Source organism: Asparagus officinalis, chromosome 2 (genome assembly GCF_001876935.1).
Source record: "Asparagus officinalis chromosome 2, Aspof.V1, whole genome shotgun sequence".
Taxonomy (NCBI): Eukaryota; Viridiplantae; Streptophyta; class Magnoliopsida; order Asparagales; family Asparagaceae; genus Asparagus; species Asparagus officinalis.
In genome coordinates this window covers 17,283,205-17,303,307 of record NC_033795.1, presented here as the reverse complement: position 1 = coordinate 17,303,307, position 20,103 = coordinate 17,283,205, and the positions used below count along the sequence as shown (strand labels likewise).

The following is a 20,103-nucleotide window of genomic DNA, read 5'->3' as shown; positions in this document are numbered from 1 at the left end:
CTTGGGTTTGATCTTGGGTTTTCTTTGTTCGTTCTCTTTTCTAGTTGCTGGCGGTCTTCGTTCGTGAAACTCTCATCTGCGAATTTTTAGCCTTGTAAGTTGTCATCGCCCTTGTTTAATTACAGTAAATTGTTATATTTTTTCCATGCGATTCGAATTTATTTTATTGGTGTTGTATGTGATTTTTTTTCCGCTAGGGTTTTAGTTGGTCGCGGGTAGGTAACGTTTAGAAATTTCTCTTTAAGAATCATGAACTTTTAATTCTAGTAGATCGAATGCACAAGGGTCGATTGTTTCGCATTATTGCTTGTTTTGTTATCATTTCCAATTTTATTTATGAAACCCATTGGTTATTAACCCTTATTAAGATTGATATGCTATTGGAAGTTATTTATTGTTATTTTTAGGAGAAATGTGTAGTTATTCAGTGGCTTCATTTTTTAGATCAATGGTTTATTTGATGTTCATTACCTATGAAATCTTGGGGTTTATTCCTTATCTGTAATGAATCCAAGTTGGAAGCTGAGGGTATCCATTATGCTTCAACTTTACATTTTAAGATAAAAACTTTCTTCAACATCAGTATTGAAGCCCAAGGAACAGGGGATAGAAATTCATGCCAATTTTTCCACATACTTTTTGATTGTGAATGAATGGGACAGCTAACCTTTTCTCCACTGCTAAAACCATGTACTTTCTGCTTATTTGCACTTACATAATTGATAATTCATAATTTCATGATCTCCCACCATTGGGAAGTAATTTCTCTAGGCTATGTTTCGTTTGAGTGAAAATGGAAGAAATAAAAAAAGTGGGTGAGGAAATAAATTCCACTGTTTGGTTAGAAAGAAAATGAAATGGTGAGAATTTAGAAGGAAAATAGCCGTGAATTTTTTACTTCCCCTTTCTTCATTAAACCCAATGAAAAACGAGAGAGGGAGAGAAAAATCCAAATCTAGAGAGGACGTTGGACGATGGATGCCATCATCCGACATCAAACCTTACTGTCATCACCACATCACCGCCTTGCGGTCTTGCTACATTCCATGTGGGGTTTGATGGGGGCCATGTAGGCCCCACTAGTGAGTGATAAATCAAACAAGAGGCTAACTAAGTGTTGTATTTGCCCAAGGCAAGGAAGCAATGAAATAAATAAACAAAAATGCCTCAGGGACCCCAAATAGGGGACACAAGATGCATGATGCATTGTTCATGAACATGACATCATGCATTCAGGGGGGACACCTCACCTGCCCCCCCTTGGATCCCCTATTTCGGGTCCCTATAGTAGCACCCATAAATAAAAGAAGTTTATTCTTTCATATATATAGGTTTACACACATGAGCAAAAAAAATCAAACAATAAAATTTTTGCATGTCTACAGGTTTAAATTCAATGGTTGAATCAATGTATAAAACATATTATTTTTAACATTCAGTAGTACTTATTGATTTTTTTTACTGTTGTATCAATTTCTTAATTGTGTGCACTAATTTAAAAATCAAAAGTGAAAATACATGTCGCACTCCGTCACTGTGATGTCTATAAAATATTTTTTGTTGGATATTGTCTACATTAAGGTCGAATTTGTACTCAATTCATTATCTTATTCTCATAATTTTTAAATTATCGAATTATTTCCAAATATTAAATTGATATAGATTGTAAGAAAATATTGAATTAATTGAATTTCTCGTCATTTTTGTAATAAATTAATAAAAAAGAGAAAATTTCACTTTATCATTTTCCTTCAAGATTCTTCCAAACCAAATATCACAAAGTAACTTATTTCTCTTTCCTTCTCTTTTCTTTTCTTTTTATTTTCCTTTCATTTTATTTTCCCTTATTTTCCGTCAAATTGAACATAGCCTTACTATCCTTGCCTGTTACCTCTATTGATTTTGCCTTCCTTTCTATCGACCTTTTTTAGAAGTCAAACTTGTCAGAGGATACATTCTATTGTTAGCTTCAGTGATAGGTTTCATTAGATTTTATTTTTTCCAAGTCGTAAAATATTGGGTTGTTTTACATTTAAGTTTGTCATGTGATATATACTCATTCGGGTTTTCTATTTCTTATTACATTAGTTTTTTGTTTAATTAAAGGCCTTTTTTCTTTTGGTTTTCTATTCATTTATTAGCCTACCATGTTTTCTTTTGGAATTGATATCATTATTGTTAAGTCTTATAGTTAGTTTCTGCAGATAATCTGTTTATTTTGCATGAAATTTGCATTATTGCGGTGTCCTAATGCATTATTGTTTTCTTGGATGCAGTGTATAAATGGAGGATGATGCCAATGTAAGTTCATCTAACTCTTGACTTAGTTCTTTGTATGTTAAGACATTTACAATTGACCCCTACATGGCTTCTTCTTTTAAATATATAATAACACAATATACTAGAGTTACATAAAGTTATGTGCCGTGACTTTGTATTTATCTTGTACATTTTAGATCGTCTAAATCAAATATATTTTGGAGGCTTTAAGCCTTAAACAGTGTATACCGTAAAATATACATTTGGAATAATGGTGCACAAGACATAATTTTCTTTGCCAAATGTTGTCTGCTATGGATCTTAACTTTACTTATTTTTTCTTGCCATATAAGTTTTAGTTTCGTCTTTGTGAACTATTTTTCTTTATTCTTCTTAAAAAAGGAAAAGAAAAACCTTCTTATATATCACTGACGTGGTATAAATGATGTCCAAAAGTTGCAAGTGCACAACCAATCAAGTTATAGTGTAAAAAGTTATCGATCCCACGTGGAAGGTGGTTGTACGAAATAATTGAATCGGTTTTTATGTTGTGTGTGACAATTAGGAGTGATGAATGTGATTATAGAGAGATAGAGTGATTGTGTGTGAATAAGCACAAAATGAGATTGAGAATGGATAGATAAAGAGTGGATGTGATAAAAAGAATCAATGTAATAAAAAAGAAGAAAGAAAGATGAAGGAAATAAAATTAAGACCAATAAAAAAATCAAGAATTAAAGGAAAAAAAGACAAGAAAGTAAAAGATGGAGGGTTCAATTAAAGATATGAGGAATCTAGAATTGAATCCACTAGCTAAGCTCACTTATAAAATGTGAATCATTCTCTTTTTATCATATTCTATTTTAGATTTATTAAGTATAGATTATCAAACCACTCAAAGAAAGTATAACCTATCAAATTATCATCCAAATAAAATTATTACTCGTGAAAAGAATAACAACTAAATAGTAATTCCAAAAAAAAACTCTTGAATTCAACGTGATTCTATCTTAATAGGAATTCTAGAATTACTATTTAGTTATTCTTTTCATGAGTAATAATTTTATTTGGATGATAATTTGATAGGTTATATTTTCCTTGAGTGGTTTGATAATCTATACTTAATAAATCTAAAGTAGAATATGATAAAAAGAGAATGATTCACCTTTTATAAACGAGATTAGCTAGTGGATTCAATTCTAGATTCCTCATATCTTTAATTGAATCCTTCATCTTTTACTTTCTTATTTTTTTCCTTTAATTCTTGATTTTTCTTTTATTGGTCTTGATTTTATTTTCTTCATCTTTCTTTCTTTCCTTTTTGATTACATTGATTCTTTTTATTACATCCACTCTTTATCTATCCATTCTCAATCTTATTTGTGCTTATTCACACACAATCACTCTCTCTATCTCCCCATAATCACATTCATCACTCCAATTGTCACACACACAACATAATAACCGATTCTAATTATTTCTTATAAACATCTTCATTGTGGGATCAATAAATATTTATACTATAACTTAATTGGTTGTGCACTTGTAACTTTTGGACATCATTCATGCCCCGTCAAGTTTTTGGCGCCGTTGCCGGGGAATGTATTTTAGTAGGATTTTAATTATTTTGGTTTTTTAACTTGTGTGTTTTCTTGTGAAGGAACCACTTGGAACTTGAAGATCAAGAATTGGAGATCAATGATTTGAAGATTTGCTTGAGGTAAGTCTTCTATCTAGTATTTTTAATTCCACCCTCTAGTTAGTCTTCACAATTAGAGACAAGTAGGATTTAAAAAAAATATTTTCGTCGACCATAATAAAACTCACCCTCCACTTGAATAATTACTAACAAGATAATAATTCAAACAATATCTCCCTTCTCACTTTTGTTTGATTGTTGACCATTAAAAAAAAGATTTTTTTACTATCTTTTTAGTCGCTTTCAATTCCTAGGGTTGCATTGCATATAATAGTAGGAATTCACCAAAGTGATTTGAGCATCTTGATTGGCACACACTTGAAAATATTCTTAAGGGCAAAACCCTCTAATCAAGATAATGTGAGGGATTTCATCACCCTTTTCTTAGCCCACAAATCATTAATTCCTCACTACACAAACCCAAACCTCTTAAAATTCATTAGATGTTAGCCCCTAAGGACTCGAGCTCATTAAGGAACAATGAATCTCAAAGTGAAACGGTTCAAATTTTCTTGGATTAGTTGATGTCTAAGGTAAAATTTAAGGGTTGTGTAAAACGTTCCGCAAGGAACGATGTATTTAATTGATCTTTGATCTCCCTCTAGTACTATCCTTACCTAGCTAACTGACTGAGTAAAACTTTGATCTTTTCACTTAAGGAGTTTTAGGTTAGGAGCTGGTCTAGCTGAGTTTGGCTTAACCCTAGAGTTTAGAGTGATGAAAAGTGATTGTTTTTTTATTTGTTTTACTTTTTACTTTTTTCTTTTTCTTCTCATAATCTTAAAAAAACTAACTTTTATTTTTCTTAAAAAAGTTATAAAAAGAAATTGTTTTGGTGTATGCGAATGTGGATTAGGGACAACATAAATCATTTAATTCGTTTTGAACAAATTCAAAAAGTGGCCTACAATAATCCATCGGTTCTTCAAGACATGTGTTACCCTAATAGGAATGCAATCCCTTCTTGCATTAAGCTCCCTGAAGCAAATGGAACAAATTTTGAGCTTCGACCACACTACATAAACATGCTTTCAAACTTTCTCGAAAATGAAACTGAAGACGCCTATATTTTTATCTCAGAATTTAAGCAAGTATGTCTTATGATCGAAATTAGAGAATTACCTGAAGATGCAATCAAACTCAGATTCATTCTATTTGCTCTCAAGGACAAGGCAAAAAAAATGACTATATAGCTTACTTACTGAACTTAGATTCTTGATTTTAGAAGGTTTGTCTTCTAACAATCAATACATTTTTTATAATTTCCTCAAACCCAAGATTTATTGTTGAGGTATAAAAATTTGATTATTTATTTTCTAAGAATCTAAGTTCATCAAGAAATAGTTCTTCAAATGTTGTGTTCAAGAAGCATGAATTTAACACAGTATCCTTATTCTGCAAAACCTGATCTGCTTTTTCTAATAATTTCAGCTTTTCACCAAAAGTTTTCTCAAAACTTGGATCTGACTGATCTTCTTCTTCTGGACTTTCCTGAATGTAATTTATTTCTGGAGGTTGATTATTCAGTTGGTTCCCTGGATTGAAAATGTTAAGATCAGCAGTCAAATTCTCAAAGGACAGCTTTATTTGACCAGTTCTACAATTAATGAGAGAATTAGAAGTGGCTAAGAATGATCGTTCTAAGATGCCATGTATCTGTCATTTGGGATTGGAAACGGGTTGTGTTTCCAATACTACAAAATTCACTGAAAAAATAAAATTCTCAACCTTAATCAGAACATCCTCTATCTCACCCATGAGGATCTTGACAGATCTATCAGCTAATTATAAGGTGCATCGGGTTGGTTTCAGTTCACCTACACCTAGTTGTTAGTAGATTGAATAAAGAAGCAAATTGACACTGACCCCCAAGTCTAAAAGCGTCTTATCAATGTGAGTATTACCAATGACACATGAAATGATGGGAGAACCTGGATCTTTACGTTTTAAAGGTATTGGCTTTGAGAGCATATCACTGGTATTAGTAGCCAAAAAGACTTTCTTCGAAACATTTATTCTTCTCTTCTTAGTGCACAATTCTTTTTAAAATTTAGCATAAGGTGAGATTTGTTCAATTATATCTAAGAGAGAAATGTTGATCTTAACTTGTTTGAAAGTTTTTAGGATATTCTCCTCCTGAGGTTTTCCTAGGCCCGAGTCTATCTGGGAAAAGAGCAACTGGTCTAAACCTATCAAAAGTAGGCTCAGGTTTAGGTTCGGGTTCTTTATCATCTGTGAGAGGGGTGATTGTTGAATAGAGTCATCAGAAGGAGAAGGAATTTGTTCTGGATCAAAAGCTTGACTTGGAGGTGTTCTCACTTGATTATCGACTTGTTTCCCCGACCGTAGTGAATTGCATTCACTTGAGCTTCATAGGATGAACTAGATCATGTGTCCTTAGGGTTGACCACAGGTTGACTCGAAAATTTTTATTTCTCTCTTTCACTCACGATACTAGCTAGTTGACTAAGTTATGTTTCTAATCTACCTATGGCTTGAGTGTTGGAGTTGAGTATTTGTCCGGTTGATTGCATAAAGGAGTTCAAAGTGCTGGATGTTTGAGTCAACATTATTCGTGGTTTGTGTAGATACCTTAATTATGGTTTTCAAACCTTTTTTCAGGACATTGAGACGTTTATCATGGTCTGAGTTGGGGGGAGTGTGAGTTACAGCTTGATGATGAGGAGACTGATTTTGATATGGCAGATTTGGTTGTTGAAAGTTTGGTTGAGAACTGAAAGGAGCTGTGTTTTTTCTAGGAAATTGTTGGTTTGAAGTGGAAATGAAAAATTGATTTCCGGAGAGATTTTCTTGATTCCATGCAAAATTAGAGTGATTTCTCCAATCTGGGTTGTAGTTTGAGAAAATGGATCATTCGCAGGACGTTGGAATGTAGCGTTAACCTATCCTAGTGGTTGATTGTTTTCCACAAGAGGACATTCTTCTGAAACATGAGATGGTGAAAGATAGTTGTGACAACTTGAGGTAGAAACTTGATTCATTTGAGCTGGGGCTCTTTCTTTGATTTTTAGGGTTTCTAATCTGCGCATGATTATAGTCATCTTAGTTTCAGATGCTATGTTCGATTCTAAGGAAAGACCATTGTACTTGGGTTGGGGAACTGATACAACTCTATCATCACAGTGTTCCCACTGTATGGTTTTCTCAGATAGACTATCTAAAAATTTTCAAGCTTCGTCGACATTTTTCTTCATGAAATCCCCTTGACACATTGACTCTAATGAAGTTTTTGAAGAATAATCTAATCCTTCATAGATGATTTGGTATAATCGTCATTTTTCGAGACCATAGTGAGGACATTGAATAAGAATGTACTTGAATCGGTCAAAATACTTCCAGAAAGGTTCTCCTGGGACAATTTTAAAATTTTGAATGTTATTTCTAAGCTTAACCATTTTATGAATTGGGAAAATTTTCTTAAGAAACAGTGAAATACGGTGACAAATTCATCCCAAGTTGAGATAAAATTTGTAGGTAAGCTATATAGTCATTTTTTTGCCTTGTCCTTGAGAGCAAACAGAATGAATCTGAGTTTGATTGCATCTTCAGGTAATTCTCTAATTTTGATTATAAGACATACTTGCTTAAATTCTGAGATAAAAATATAGGCGTCTTCAGTTTCATTTTCGAAAAAGTTTGGAAGCATGTTTATGTAGTGTGGTCGAAGCTTAAAATTTGTTCCATTTTCTTCAGGGAGCTTAATGCAAGAAGGGATTGCATTCCTATTGGAGTAACACATGTCTTGAAGAACCGGTGGATTATTGTAGGTCATTTTTTGAATTTGTTCAAAACGAATTAAATGATTTGTGTTGTCCCTAATCCACATTCGCATACACCAAAACAATTTCGTTTTATAATTTTTTTAAGAAAAATAAAAGTTAGTTTTTTAAAGATTATGAGAAGAAAAGGAAAAAGTAAAACAAATAAAAAAACAATCACTTTTCATCACTCTAAACTCTAGGGTTAAGACAAACTCAGCTAGACCAGCTCCTAATCAAAAACTCTTTAAGTGAAAAGATCAAAGTTTTACTCGGTCAGCCAGGTAAGGATAGTACTAGAGGGAGATCAATTAAGTACATCGTTCCTTGCGGAGCGTTTTACGTAATCCCTAAATTTTTTCTTAGACACCAACTAATCCAAGAAAATTTGAACCGGTTCACTTTGTGATTCCTTGTTCCTTAATGAGCTCGACTCCTTAGGGGTCAACATCTAATGAATTTTAAGAGGCTTGAGTTTGTGTAGTGAGAAATTAATGATTTGTGGGCTAAGGAAAGGGTGATGAAATCCCTCACATTATCTTGATTAGGGGGTTTTGTCCTTAAGAATATTTTAAAATGTGTGCCAATCAAGATGCTCAAATTACTTTGGTGAATTCCTACTATTATATGCAATGCAATCCTAGGAATTGAAAGCGACTAAAAAGATGGTAAAAAGAAATTTTTTTTTATTATGGTCAACAATCAAACAAAAGTGAGAAGGGAGATATTGTTTGAACTATTATTTTGTTAGTAATTATTCAAGTGGAAGGTGAATTTTATTATGGTCGACGAAAATAATTTTTTTTTAAGTCCTACTTGTCTCTAATTGTGAAGACTAACTAGAGGGTGGAATTGAAAATACTAGATAGAAGACTTATCTCAAGCAAATCTTCAAATCATCGATCTCCAATTCTTGATCTTCAAGCTCTAAGTGGTTCCTTCACAAGAAAACACATAAGTTAAAGAACCAAAATAATTAAAATCCTACTAAAACATCTTCCCTGGCAACAACGTCAAAAACTTGACGAGGCATAAATGATGTCCAAAAGTTGCAAGTGCACAACCAGTTAAGTTATAGTATAAAAAGTTATCGATCCCATGAGGAAGGTGTTTGTAAGAAATAATTAGAATCAGTTATTATGTTGTGTGTGTGACAATTAGGAGTGATGAATGTGATTATGAAGAGATAGAGAGAGTGATTGTGTTTGAATAAACACAAAATGTGATTGAGAATGGATAGATAAAGAGTGGATGTAATAAAAAGAATCAATGTAATCAAAAATAAAAGAAAGAAAGATGAAGAAAATAAAATCAAGACCAATAAAAGAAAAATCAAGAATTAAAGGAAAAAAACAAGAAAGTAAAAGATGGAGGATTCAATTAAAGAAATGAAGAATCTAGAATTGAATCCACTAGCTAATCTCACTTATAAAATATGAATAATTCCTCTTTTTATCATATTCTACTTTAGATTTATTAAGTATAGATTATCAAACCACTCAAGAAAAGTATAACCTATCAAATTATCATCCAAATAAAATTATTACTCATGAAAAGAATAACAACTAAATAGTAATTCTAGAATTTCTTCTACCAATTAGTTTTTTAGTTGAATATCCTAAACATGAACAATTTAAGCATAAGAGAATGATTAACAAATTATAAAAGAAATAAAGCTAGTTTCATGCAATTTCTAGAATCCTACGAGTAATAATTCCACATAAAAAGAAAAGGTAATTCTTTAGAGGGTTCTAGCCTCGAGGCGAATCAAAGAAAATAAAAATTAAATAAAATAAAAACTAATCCCAATAGGGTTCTAGCCTCAAGGCGAATAGTGCAAGAAAATAAAAATCTAAACTACAAAATAAATTGTAAGAATTTAAATTACAAAATAAATTGTAAGAATTAAATGCGAGAAAATGAAAGTAAATCTACTCTATAAGCATGAAAATAAATCTAAGGCAAGAGGGTTCTATTAAATGCGAGAAAATGAAAGTAAATCTACTCTATAAGCATGAAAATAAATCTAAGGCAAGAGGGTTCTAGCCTCTTGGCTATTTAACAAGAGCATGAAAATAAATCTAAGGCAAGAGGGTTCTAGCCTCTTGGCTATTTAACAAGAAAATAAAGCAAAATGATAAAAATATTAACAAAAAAATTCTAGCCTCAAGGCGAAAGCAAACCTCCATCTTCATCTTCATCTTCATCATCAAATAAAGAGAAGAAAAGAAAAATATGAAGATGTGAAAAAATTCTTTTATTAATTGCAACAAAAAATTATAATTTTGGAATGTCTTTTCAATTAAGAGTAACCCTTCTCTCCAAATGGAGTTATAAAATTTTTCACACCCTCAACCCCTCACTCTCTATCCTTATTTATATCATACAACAATGAATGAGAGCTCTTGAATCAGACTTTGAGCCCCAAGCCACTCAAAATCAGCCATTAATCTCGCTACAGGAAAACTGCATCGATGCATGCACCGATGCTAGTATCAATGCTAGCATCGATGCCCATTGTATCCAAATTCTGACTTCACAAATAGCTTCGTCTCGTCGAGATAGGCGATTTTTATATATTATATGTTAAATTCCATCTTCTGGATTGGGAGATATCGTCGTTTCTTTACGGCCAACCATATTGAATATGATTTTTTTTTCATATTGGAATTTTTATTTTCTTCGACTTCTATAGGCTACTCGGCTTGATTCTAGGCTTCAATAAAATGTTACAAAATGAGAACGTTGGGGACTTTTGGGCTTTTATTCATTATTTCTTCATTAACCTGAAATTTAAGATAAAAATAATTATTAGTGATATACATATTTATGTAAAATAGATAATGAGAGTATAAAATTGTAATAAAATGTGATTATCAATCACTTTATTTTAGCTACGAATTCCTGTGGTTTACATTTCTATGCCCTGTGAGGTCTCATTTGTTCAATAACCTCTTATTTTGTTTTCTCCTTTGATTTTATCTTTATAACTCCCAGAGACGCATATAAATACCCACACTCTTATTACACTATTTGCTCGATAAGTTTATTCGGCTATCCTCCTTGTTATGCAAGTCAATCTCAAAAATTTCTCTGGTTTAATATATCGAATGTGGGATCCATTTTCCCCCTCTTTTTTTGTACACCATACTTACAGACATGGTTACATTGTCCTTCAGTTTAATTGCTTAGTAAAAACTTTGTCCCTCAGTTTTCTCCCTATGGTTATTATTTATTAATGTTTCCGTGCATCATCAGCAGTGCGAATAGATAACAAGTTTTATTACTGAACTTCTTCAATCAAAAAATAGTAGCACATGTATGTTTACTGCCATGGACATCGAAGTTGCCCTTCTAAATGCTTGTTGCATCTAAATCTCACTTTCTTTCACTTGAGAAGTTCCTATGCTTCTTATGCAATGTGTCCCCTTGTGTTTATATGTCTTCATCCACATAGCTAACTTTTTGATTATTGTTCGTGAAATAGTGTTATAGTTCTAAAATATAGTTTGACAACATCTTTGGATATGCTTCTTTGCTTAAATGCCCCCATTCTGTAATTGAAAACTGATTCTTCAAAAAAATAGTTGCATATTTAATTTCGAACTACATTTGTAATTTTAGCAAGTTCTGCCTCACTATTAATAACGACTGAAACACGTCGCCAAGTGAAACACGTCGCCAAGTGGAAGCTCTTACATTAACTACTAGAAGAAGCATGAAACTAAACCTGCCATAGTTCTATAATTTCACTTGGTGTGCAGCAGAGTACAACAACTGGTAACAGTTCTATCAGGTGCATTTGTTGTGTTCTATTTTCATAATGGTTATTCGTAGCACACAGAAGTTAGCTTATTTCCTCGTCTGACTGAATCTGTTCATTACTAAGTTGTTATACTGTCCTAATTCTTTCTTTGACAGGCTGCAAAGAAAGAGGAAGAGGAATTCAATACGGGACCTCTCTCTGTTCTGGCGATGAGCGTAAAGAATAACACACAGGTAAGGCATATGTGCCTTCCCTCTTACATTTTTATATGAAGCCAGTATAGTATTTATGTTATTCCCGATCTCCAGAGAATTCACTTTCCAAATTCTTGCTTTTATTGGAAATAATTATAATGGATGCTGATTATATTTTGTGCTGCAACCAGTTCAGAATGTAATGGTTTTCAGAACCGAGTAATAGCAAGTGATGATATGCTTACTTAGAGCAAAATAATGCTATATGATGAGGATTTTCTCTTTCATTTTTATACGAAGCCAGGAATATCTGTTTCCATCCCTGATCTTCAGAGAAGTCAAGTCGAAATTCTTGCTTCCATTGGGGAAAAAATGATGATGGATGCTGATTGTATTTTATGCTATAACCAGTTCAGAAAGTAATGGTTATTAGAATCAAGTAATAGCAAGTGATGACATCCTTAGAGCAAAATATTGCTTTAGGATGAGGATTTTTCTCTTTTATTTTTCTGGATCAATGCACATGAAATAGCATAGTGATTAAGTTTGGGGTCATATAATGCCAATGGAAAAAGATTTTCTCATTTTCATTTTGCCTAACTAGCAAATAGCTTCATATGTTACACCACTTTAATAAAAAAATTCTTAACTTAGAAAGAAGCTTAACTCTTCTACATGTAATTTTCTGTCCAGGTGCTGATCAATTGCCGTAACAACAAGAAACTTCTCGGTCGTGTCAGGGCTTTTGACCGCCACTGCAACATGGTTCTGGAAAACGTAAGAGAAATGTGGACTGAGGTATCTTAAAACCCCGACTTTTTGCCTAGTAATTTTTAGATTCATTTATATCATGTATTTCTCTTTCTCGTGATTAATGTTCTGGTGGTTTGTAGATTCCAAAAACTGGGAAGGGTAAGAAGAAAGCACTCCCCGTTAACAAGGACAGATTCATCAGTAAGATGTTTCTTCGAGGGGATTCAGTTATCATTGTTCTCAGGAATCCTAAATGAGGACTAGAATGTATATTTCAGAGTAAAAGGAAGCACTTCGTTGAACATTTTGAAATCAGGAGAACCTAACTGAAAATAAAAAATTGTCATTTGGTGCTGGCAGGGTTATGGAAGGAATGCATTATGTAGTAGGTATTGGTTTGTATCTTGGTAGCTAATGGTTGTAGCTTTGAGCATACCTTGTAATACTTCACTGTGCTGACCCTCTGATCTTTAACTAGTATGTTACTTTTGTTCAGTACCATATTCTGTGCATGTTGGACAATTACTAGATCTATATTTTACTTCTGCTCTCCCATAGAAATTTTTATTCTTTTATCTATTATACTAGTGTGTACCCTGTGCAAAGCATGACCTCATGTTTTTTTTAAGCATTGCATTTTGAACATGTCTCCCTCCAAGGTTTAATACATTTGATTTGATTGTTGTATGTTTAAAATTAGAAATAATATCTACTGCTCTATATTTAAAATGGTGGTGTTCATAATACAGTAAATTACTATAATATAAACAGTAAATTTACTCTCTACTTTGAGAATCCAAAAATTTATTGTTTATGCTATAGTATTATCATAGTATTTACTGAAATCTAGGCCAAATTTATTTCCTTAAGATTTTGAGAAAGTTCAAGATCTAGCTCATAATATTGCGTCCGAAGTATTCATAGAGGATACAAGAACAGCTCAAATCTGTAAGGATCATTATTTGTTGGTATAGGTTTAGTGCAATACCAATCCTAATTCTTGAATGTTCCGTATTTGCTGAGTTGTACTCATCTTGAATTTTACTAGGCAATAAATGTCCAAGAGCAAAGAACTACTTGCTCGTTTATCAACTCTAGGATGACTCTAGGAGAATAGAAAGTTTATTGATGTTTATGGAATTGACAGTCCGAAGATTTGCCGTGACTCAGATTCAGGTTGTATCTCTGTGGAATCTATGATAACGTTTGTCTCAGCTGACGGTGAATACGCAAAGGCAAGGTCATACTCAAGCAAGCAACTTGATTAGGATTGCTATTAATATATAGTATAAGCCTCTAAACTCATGCCCTATTACAATGGTCGTGGACTTTCTTCTTAAAAAAACGGGTGTAATTTGCCATCAAATAACGCTTGGTTGCACTCAAAATTTGCATCATTTTTAATAAATAACCCAAAATTTACATCATTTTTAGTTCATATCCTAAAGTTCTTTTTGCTCAAATGCCCTAATTTTAAAAAAAAATTAACTTAAATACCTCCTCTTAAGTAGTTTTAGCATGTCAATGTTTTTATTAACCTGTAGAGTATTTTTTAGGCAAAAGCTTTTTGGGTGTCAAAATTAATGGTGTAAACTTTGGGGCACCTAGCACAAATAACTCAAAGTTTACACACACACAGAAACCACATTTGAAATAGGGTCATCCTATTGAAACCATATTTAATTGTTAATCTATACATAAACCACTTTTAATGAGCTTTTTTTTTTGCAATCAACCTTGCAAACTTTCCAGTTAAGATTTTTCGGAAATTGACCCCACCTAAGCTCAATTAAAGATCAACTCTCTAATATACTTGTATTTAACAGCTAATCCCACCTAAGCTCAATTAAAGATCAACTCTCTAATATACTTGTATCTAACAGTTAATTATTTTAGCAAATCCAAAAAATCTTTGACTTAAAAGTGAGTCCAGGTGGTTAATGGTAATAAAAAATCATTGAAAGGCAGTTTACTTATAAATTGACAATCAAAAGTGGTTCCCGTGGAATGACCCTATTTTAAAGGTGGTTTCTAGGAAAAATAAAACCCTTTCAATAATAATATTATTGTCTAGTTGAATGACAATGTCCACTCAAACTAGAGCTCTACTGGTTAGGATTCAAATTCTTTCAATGGTTTAACTCATAATAATTAATGGAGATAACGTCTCGAGAGACATGAGAGCAAGAAGGTGGAAAAGGGGCATCCGAAAACAAAACAAATGTGAGTGAGGTGCACTACATACACACCACCATAACGAAAGAATACATGCAAACATGCATATCATCTTGCTACGATATAAATACATGCATATATCCCTCTATAACGAAGGAATACATACATATCATCCGGCTTGCTACAATACACATGCATACATATTATCCCGCTACAACGAAGGAGTACATACATATCATCTGGCTACAAGGATAACAAAATATACATATTGAACAAGAATAACTTGTGTGACATTTACATATCGCCCTTCTCCTTCAACAATGCAAAATATACATATTGAACAAGAGCATGTACATTATTTGGAGCCCCCTCCCGCTTTCACTGATCCCCCCTCTAACCATAAAGCAAAAACACTTTTCTATTGTCAGGTGTTCTATATTATCTCAACGCATCATTTTCACACGTATTTTTGCAATTTACTAGATTTATTTTTTCTGTTTTTCTGAAAAACAATAATGAGCTAACCAGATAGAAAGATGATAATCTCGAATATAAGTTATAAATCCGTGATAGTTGCTGGATCATCCTTAAAATTCAAATCTTCAACATTAGCCTTTATTGCCAGATGGAATAGAACAAGAGAATATTTTGAAATAATTCAGACTTTGTAGAAACTCTTTTCCTCTAATTCTAGGATCATCCTATGACCATATCACCTCACACCAGAGTAAGATCCTCTTATTTTGGCAAAAAAAAAAAAAAAAAAAAAAAAAAAATTTAGAAAAAAAAAAAAAAAAAAAAAAAAAAAATTCTGTAGTGCTTTTGACTCAACTGGGGTGGGTGTGCTTCGTACTTCTTTGTTGTGCCAATGATTCTTTTTGTTGCAGATAATTTATTAATTATATTCCTAGTACTAAGGAACATATGCATAAATGTGTTTTTAATAGTAGTATCAAACTAACTTTTAAGCAAAATACGAAGCAAATGATGCAAAAGAGAGCAAAGAAGTAGTGCTTTGGATTTCCACTTTTTTAAAAGTTATGTGTTAAATAAATTATTAATTATATTCCTTGTACTAAGGAAATTTATGCGTAAATGTGTTTTTATAGTATCAAACTAAATTTTAAGTAAAATAAGAAGCAAATGATGCAAAAGAGAGCAAAGAAGTAGTGCGCTTTAGATTTCCACTTTTTTTTTTAAAGTTGTGTGTTAAATAAATGACGTTGACTGCAGTGTTCGTGTAAAGTTTTGAGTTTTAGGTTGATTTTTCTCAATTTGTTTGCTATAATGAATCAATGATTAATTATTCATTAAAAAAAACTCATGGTGCTTGTTGTATATTAGCTTTGATACTCAAAAGAAGCTTTTTGTAGGTATGACATTCTCTCCCGTTTTTTTTGCCTTTTCCGTGGCAATAAACTCGTGCTTATTCAGCTAATTCATTAATCATCTATGAAGCATTCATGTGATTATGATGATCAACAGAAAGATAAAAAAAAAATAAACCAAAGAAGTATATTCAATAGAAACGATTAGAACACAGAAAGAGTTGAATAAGAGAATAATGAATAATTGATGGTATGTTATTACTTGTTGCTGAATCGCTGACATCTAAATGTTTGTTTAGAGCGGAGAGGCAAAAGTACGAACCTCGAGCTTCTACAAAACTCATATTCTGCAAATCGAAGTTCTCGGTTCACAATAATGCATCGATCAGCAATTTGATAAGAGAAAATTTTGACAACCAGGAAGTGAAGCGCATGCAAACCAACGATTATCCAACCAAAAATATGTACCCAAGTCATTCACATGAGTTAAGCTAATGCATCACAAATACTCCATTAACACACAAAACAAGAGAAATAATCAAGGTTCTCAACGGAATTCTTCAACATCAACATAAACAAGCAATAGGAGACAAAATTTCAAACATCACCAATCTCTGAAACAAAGAGAAATATAGGGAGAAATCTTAGCCTCTAATCTCCGAAACAAAGAGAAGCATAGAGAGACAATCTTAGTCTTAGTAGGGAAAACCCCAAGCCTCTAGGTGTTGGTGGCTCTCGTGTAGATCTGCTGGCTGGAATGGGCTGATACCACCCTAATGGCGCCCCTCTCCATTAAGTCCTTTATCGCCCTTCTTGCAAGTGATCCATTGATCTGTTGACAGAGAAATTGTCAGATGCTGCATACACAATAAAATGCTGCTGAACATAAAGTGTAAAGAAAACTTTTCATGCTTAAATGTTCGCTAAGCTTTTTCCATTAAAATACCTAGCTTGAATGTACTCAAGTTATGAAATAGAATGGCAACGGTGTTTGGGTCATAGAAAAATAAAAATTCAGTTAAATAAGCGAGAAAAGGGGGAAATATGATACATGACGCTTTTGTTTTCTTTTAGCTATCTTGATGACTCCTGATGAATGAGAAATCTTATGACTAAAGCACAGGTTATCTAAAGACCTAATAATCCGTTCACTTATCAAGATACCATTAATTAACCACACCACAATGCATTGCACGGGTTAAAACTATTTTAATTAGTGGATTATTCATCAAAATACATTGAAAGAATGGTTAACTGTGTATTCCCTCACTCTGACACACGCACACACAAGCACACGCACGCATGCGTACAAATATGAGCATGCGTGCACACATGCATACACACGAGTATGCACGGACACACATAGACTGCATGCGCAAACAAAAACATATATGCATACACGCTCATGCACCAACACCCACGAAAACAAGCATAGACACAGTAAGTGCTCATAACCATGTTCCACATAACACACCTGTGATATGGACGCATAGTGTAGGCATAAGAGTTGCACTAAGAGCTCAAAACCATGCACATAAGGGGAAGCATGTGTGCGTGCACACACAAACACATGCATCCATATGTATTTCAATAGCTTTTCATCTATTGTAAAAAAAAAATACCTAGTAATTTATGCAAAAATAACTTTGAAAAAACTGTTCAGAGCAACAGTGACAACATCAAAACTCAGTTTAGATCATCTCAGGTGATTCAATACCGAAACCTTCTAGAATTGATGTACTCTTAAGAAATAAACCAAAATCTAAGAGCATAAAGTTGAAATCCTTACCCTCAATCTTTCAGAGAGCACGGAGGGAGTAATCTGCTTATACTTGGGAACCTCAGTGAGCATCTTATCGTAACTGGCCTGATCAAAGAGGACCGCATTGTTTACCTTCTCCTTTTGCTTTCCCTTGCTCCACTTCTGCAAGCACAACAGAAACACTAATCAATCTAGCAAAAATAAAAAATAAAAAAAATAAATGGGCAAATTACACGAAACCTCCTTCCATATACAACAAGTTTTCAAGAAACCAACTAATCTATTAAGTTCAACAAAACACTCCTGATCCATACTAAAATTGTTAGGAATTAAACAGTTATAGTGAATCTGTGATGCATGTGTGCTTAGGGCCCCATGCCCCCCCCCCCCCCCCCCCAAACAAAAAAGGTTTTGAAAATTGGGAATACTATCCATATCAGGGTTTGCTTACTAAACCCTAAAGCTTTGCTCTCTTACCTTTGAACCCACATATTCCCTAACACCTCCCATCCGCTTGACTTGACTTAAAACATAAGACAATATACTGGTATGAAAAAGTAACCGTCTGTACAGTAACACACTATAAGGTTGTATAGAAATATACTATAAGGGTATAAAACAACATATTTTAAATTTATCCATTCCAAATTAAAAAAATATTTCTCATGTGCGTATTTCTAAGGTGTTGTGGGTATGCATTTTGGTAAAAAATATTAAGATTCTCACATCTACATGATTATCATCAGTAAATTATTGTCTTTTTTTATCCTATATTATATTGCAATCTGAAATACTATAGGCTTCCATTTTGTAATTCACATAATTTTTCGCATTTTAAGTAGAACAGGGAAATAGAGTTCAATTCTCATGTAGTTTTGCATTTAATAGTAGATAAAATAAGGTCTCTATTAACGTGATCTTGCACTTTGCGGTGGAATTGTCCAATGATGTTCCTCCAACTTAATGAAGTTTTAAATTAAGCAGCATGTGAAATAAGATTTCTATATTTTATAAATGGTTTTCTATGGTCATATGTAGTGTTGCATTTATTTTATAAATGTCATAGTTAAAATTGCTTCCATTCTTTTTATTACAGTTTGAAATAAATTTTAATAGTATAATTTATAGCGTACAGTAACTTCTATTCTAAATTCTTATTTCACACATTGAGATATATGAAAATTTATTATACATTGTTTTTTTGCTTGGTGTTTACTTGGTGTAGTTAACGTTGCATTTTGCACCCCCCCCCAAAAAAAAGAATAAAAATAAAAATAAAAATCATTGCTCCACCGTCGCATGTGTGATATTAAATTGACCCTAAATCTTCATATATTTCTTTAAATTAGACCCCCCAAATCCAGTAAACTGTTTTATAACACCCACATAATTAAATTTACACCCCGAAATAAAACCCTCATTACAAACAAATATTAAAATTATGGGAATACAATTGAGAAATATGAACTGTTGATGGTCTAATATTACAAACAAAGATTGGAGGGTCTAGTATGACAAAAACTCTGTATTTAAACTCCAAAACTACTCATGTTGTTTCTATTCAGGGTTTATGTCACATTAGACTGTAAATTCTTTCTTAGTTGTATATTAGGCCCCCAAATTTTCATGTCTAATCTACACCCCAAATCTTTTTAGTTATTTGAATAAAACCATCAAATTTGGGTCTTACATTACATTGCAAAATGTTCATATTTCTAAATCACCCCTACAAATCTATTAATTCCAAGAGTATCCATACTATGGTAACAATTACAGAGACTTCGATATCCTAGATATCTATTCCAAATAAACATTAGTTTAGCTACTTGTTACCCCCAAAGCCTTGTGTTAATTACTTTCCCCGAACTCAGAAAAAAAAAATTGATAAGAAAACCGCTTCCCTTTTTTATGTTAATATTCTTGAACAAAATTGACATCAACTTTTCCTCACTTTAGAGTATCAAACAGTCAAAAGGGAACTTCAGGGCATCAAAATTAGTAGTAAAGGGTGAAACTTCGGATATTCAGGTGCAAAATAAGCCGTAGAAATATGAAGATTTTGGGGGGGGGGCATAACATAAAACTAAGAAAGAAGTTAGGGTCTAATATGACAGAATCCAAAACCCTAACCCTAAAAGTTCAGATCAGGACCTTCTTCTTCTGCTTGCCGCCGCCAGATTTCGCGGGCTTCGAGGACGGAGGGGGAGCCTTGCTGTCCTTCTTCGGCGCCTGTTTTCGATTAAAATAAAATCATGATTGAAATTTTCAAAGGATTAATTTAGGAAAAAAGATCCAGTAACAGAGAAAGAGAAATAAAAATACCATTTTTTTTTGAAAGGCGGAGAGATCACAGGGAAGAAGACGCGGCGACTCTAGTAATGAAGAAGA

The 20,103-nt window shown here is 32.9% G+C and overlaps 2 protein-coding genes across 2 annotated transcripts; one reads left to right on the top strand and one right to left on the bottom strand.

The window, feature by feature from the left end:
* On the top strand, positions 1 to 12,996 carry LOC109830415 (probable small nuclear ribonucleoprotein Sm D2). The gene is made up of 5 exons (XM_020397671.1): positions 1 to 94; positions 2,277 to 2,301; positions 11,659 to 11,736; positions 12,391 to 12,495; positions 12,591 to 12,996. Exons 2-5 carry the CDS (start codon positions 2,284 to 2,286, stop codon positions 12,705 to 12,707), a joined length of 318 nt encoding a protein of 105 aa, XP_020253260.1. The 5' UTR covers positions 1 to 94; positions 2,277 to 2,283; the 3' UTR covers positions 12,708 to 12,996.
* LOC109830414 (40S ribosomal protein S25-4-like) lies at positions 16,440 to 20,097 on the bottom strand. Its single transcript, XM_020397670.1, has 4 exons — positions 20,038 to 20,097; positions 19,867 to 19,944; positions 17,743 to 17,877; positions 16,440 to 16,785 (listed from the first exon to the last, which is right to left on the bottom strand). Exons 1-4 carry the CDS (start codon positions 20,038 to 20,040, stop codon positions 16,672 to 16,674), a joined length of 330 nt encoding a protein of 109 aa, XP_020253259.1. The 5' UTR covers positions 20,041 to 20,097; the 3' UTR covers positions 16,440 to 16,671.

Coding starts and splice junctions, on each gene's coding strand:
- LOC109830415 (XM_020397671.1), top strand. Junction 11,737..12,390: donor GCGTAAAGAATAACACACAG/GTAAGGCATATG, acceptor TTTTCTGTCCAG/GTGCTGATCAATTGCCGTAA. Junction 12,496..12,590: donor TAAGAGAAATGTGGACTGAG/GTATCTTAAAAC, acceptor GGTGGTTTGTAG/ATTCCAAAAACTGGGAAGGG.
- LOC109830414 (XM_020397670.1), bottom strand. Junction 17,878..19,866: donor GCGGCAAGCAGAAGAAGAAG/GTCCTGATCTGA, acceptor TTGTGCTTGCAG/AAGTGGAGCAAGGGAAAGCA. Junction 16,786..17,742: donor TGCTCTCTGAAAGATTGAGG/GTAAGGATTTCA, acceptor CTCTGTCAACAG/ATCAATGGATCACTTGCAAG.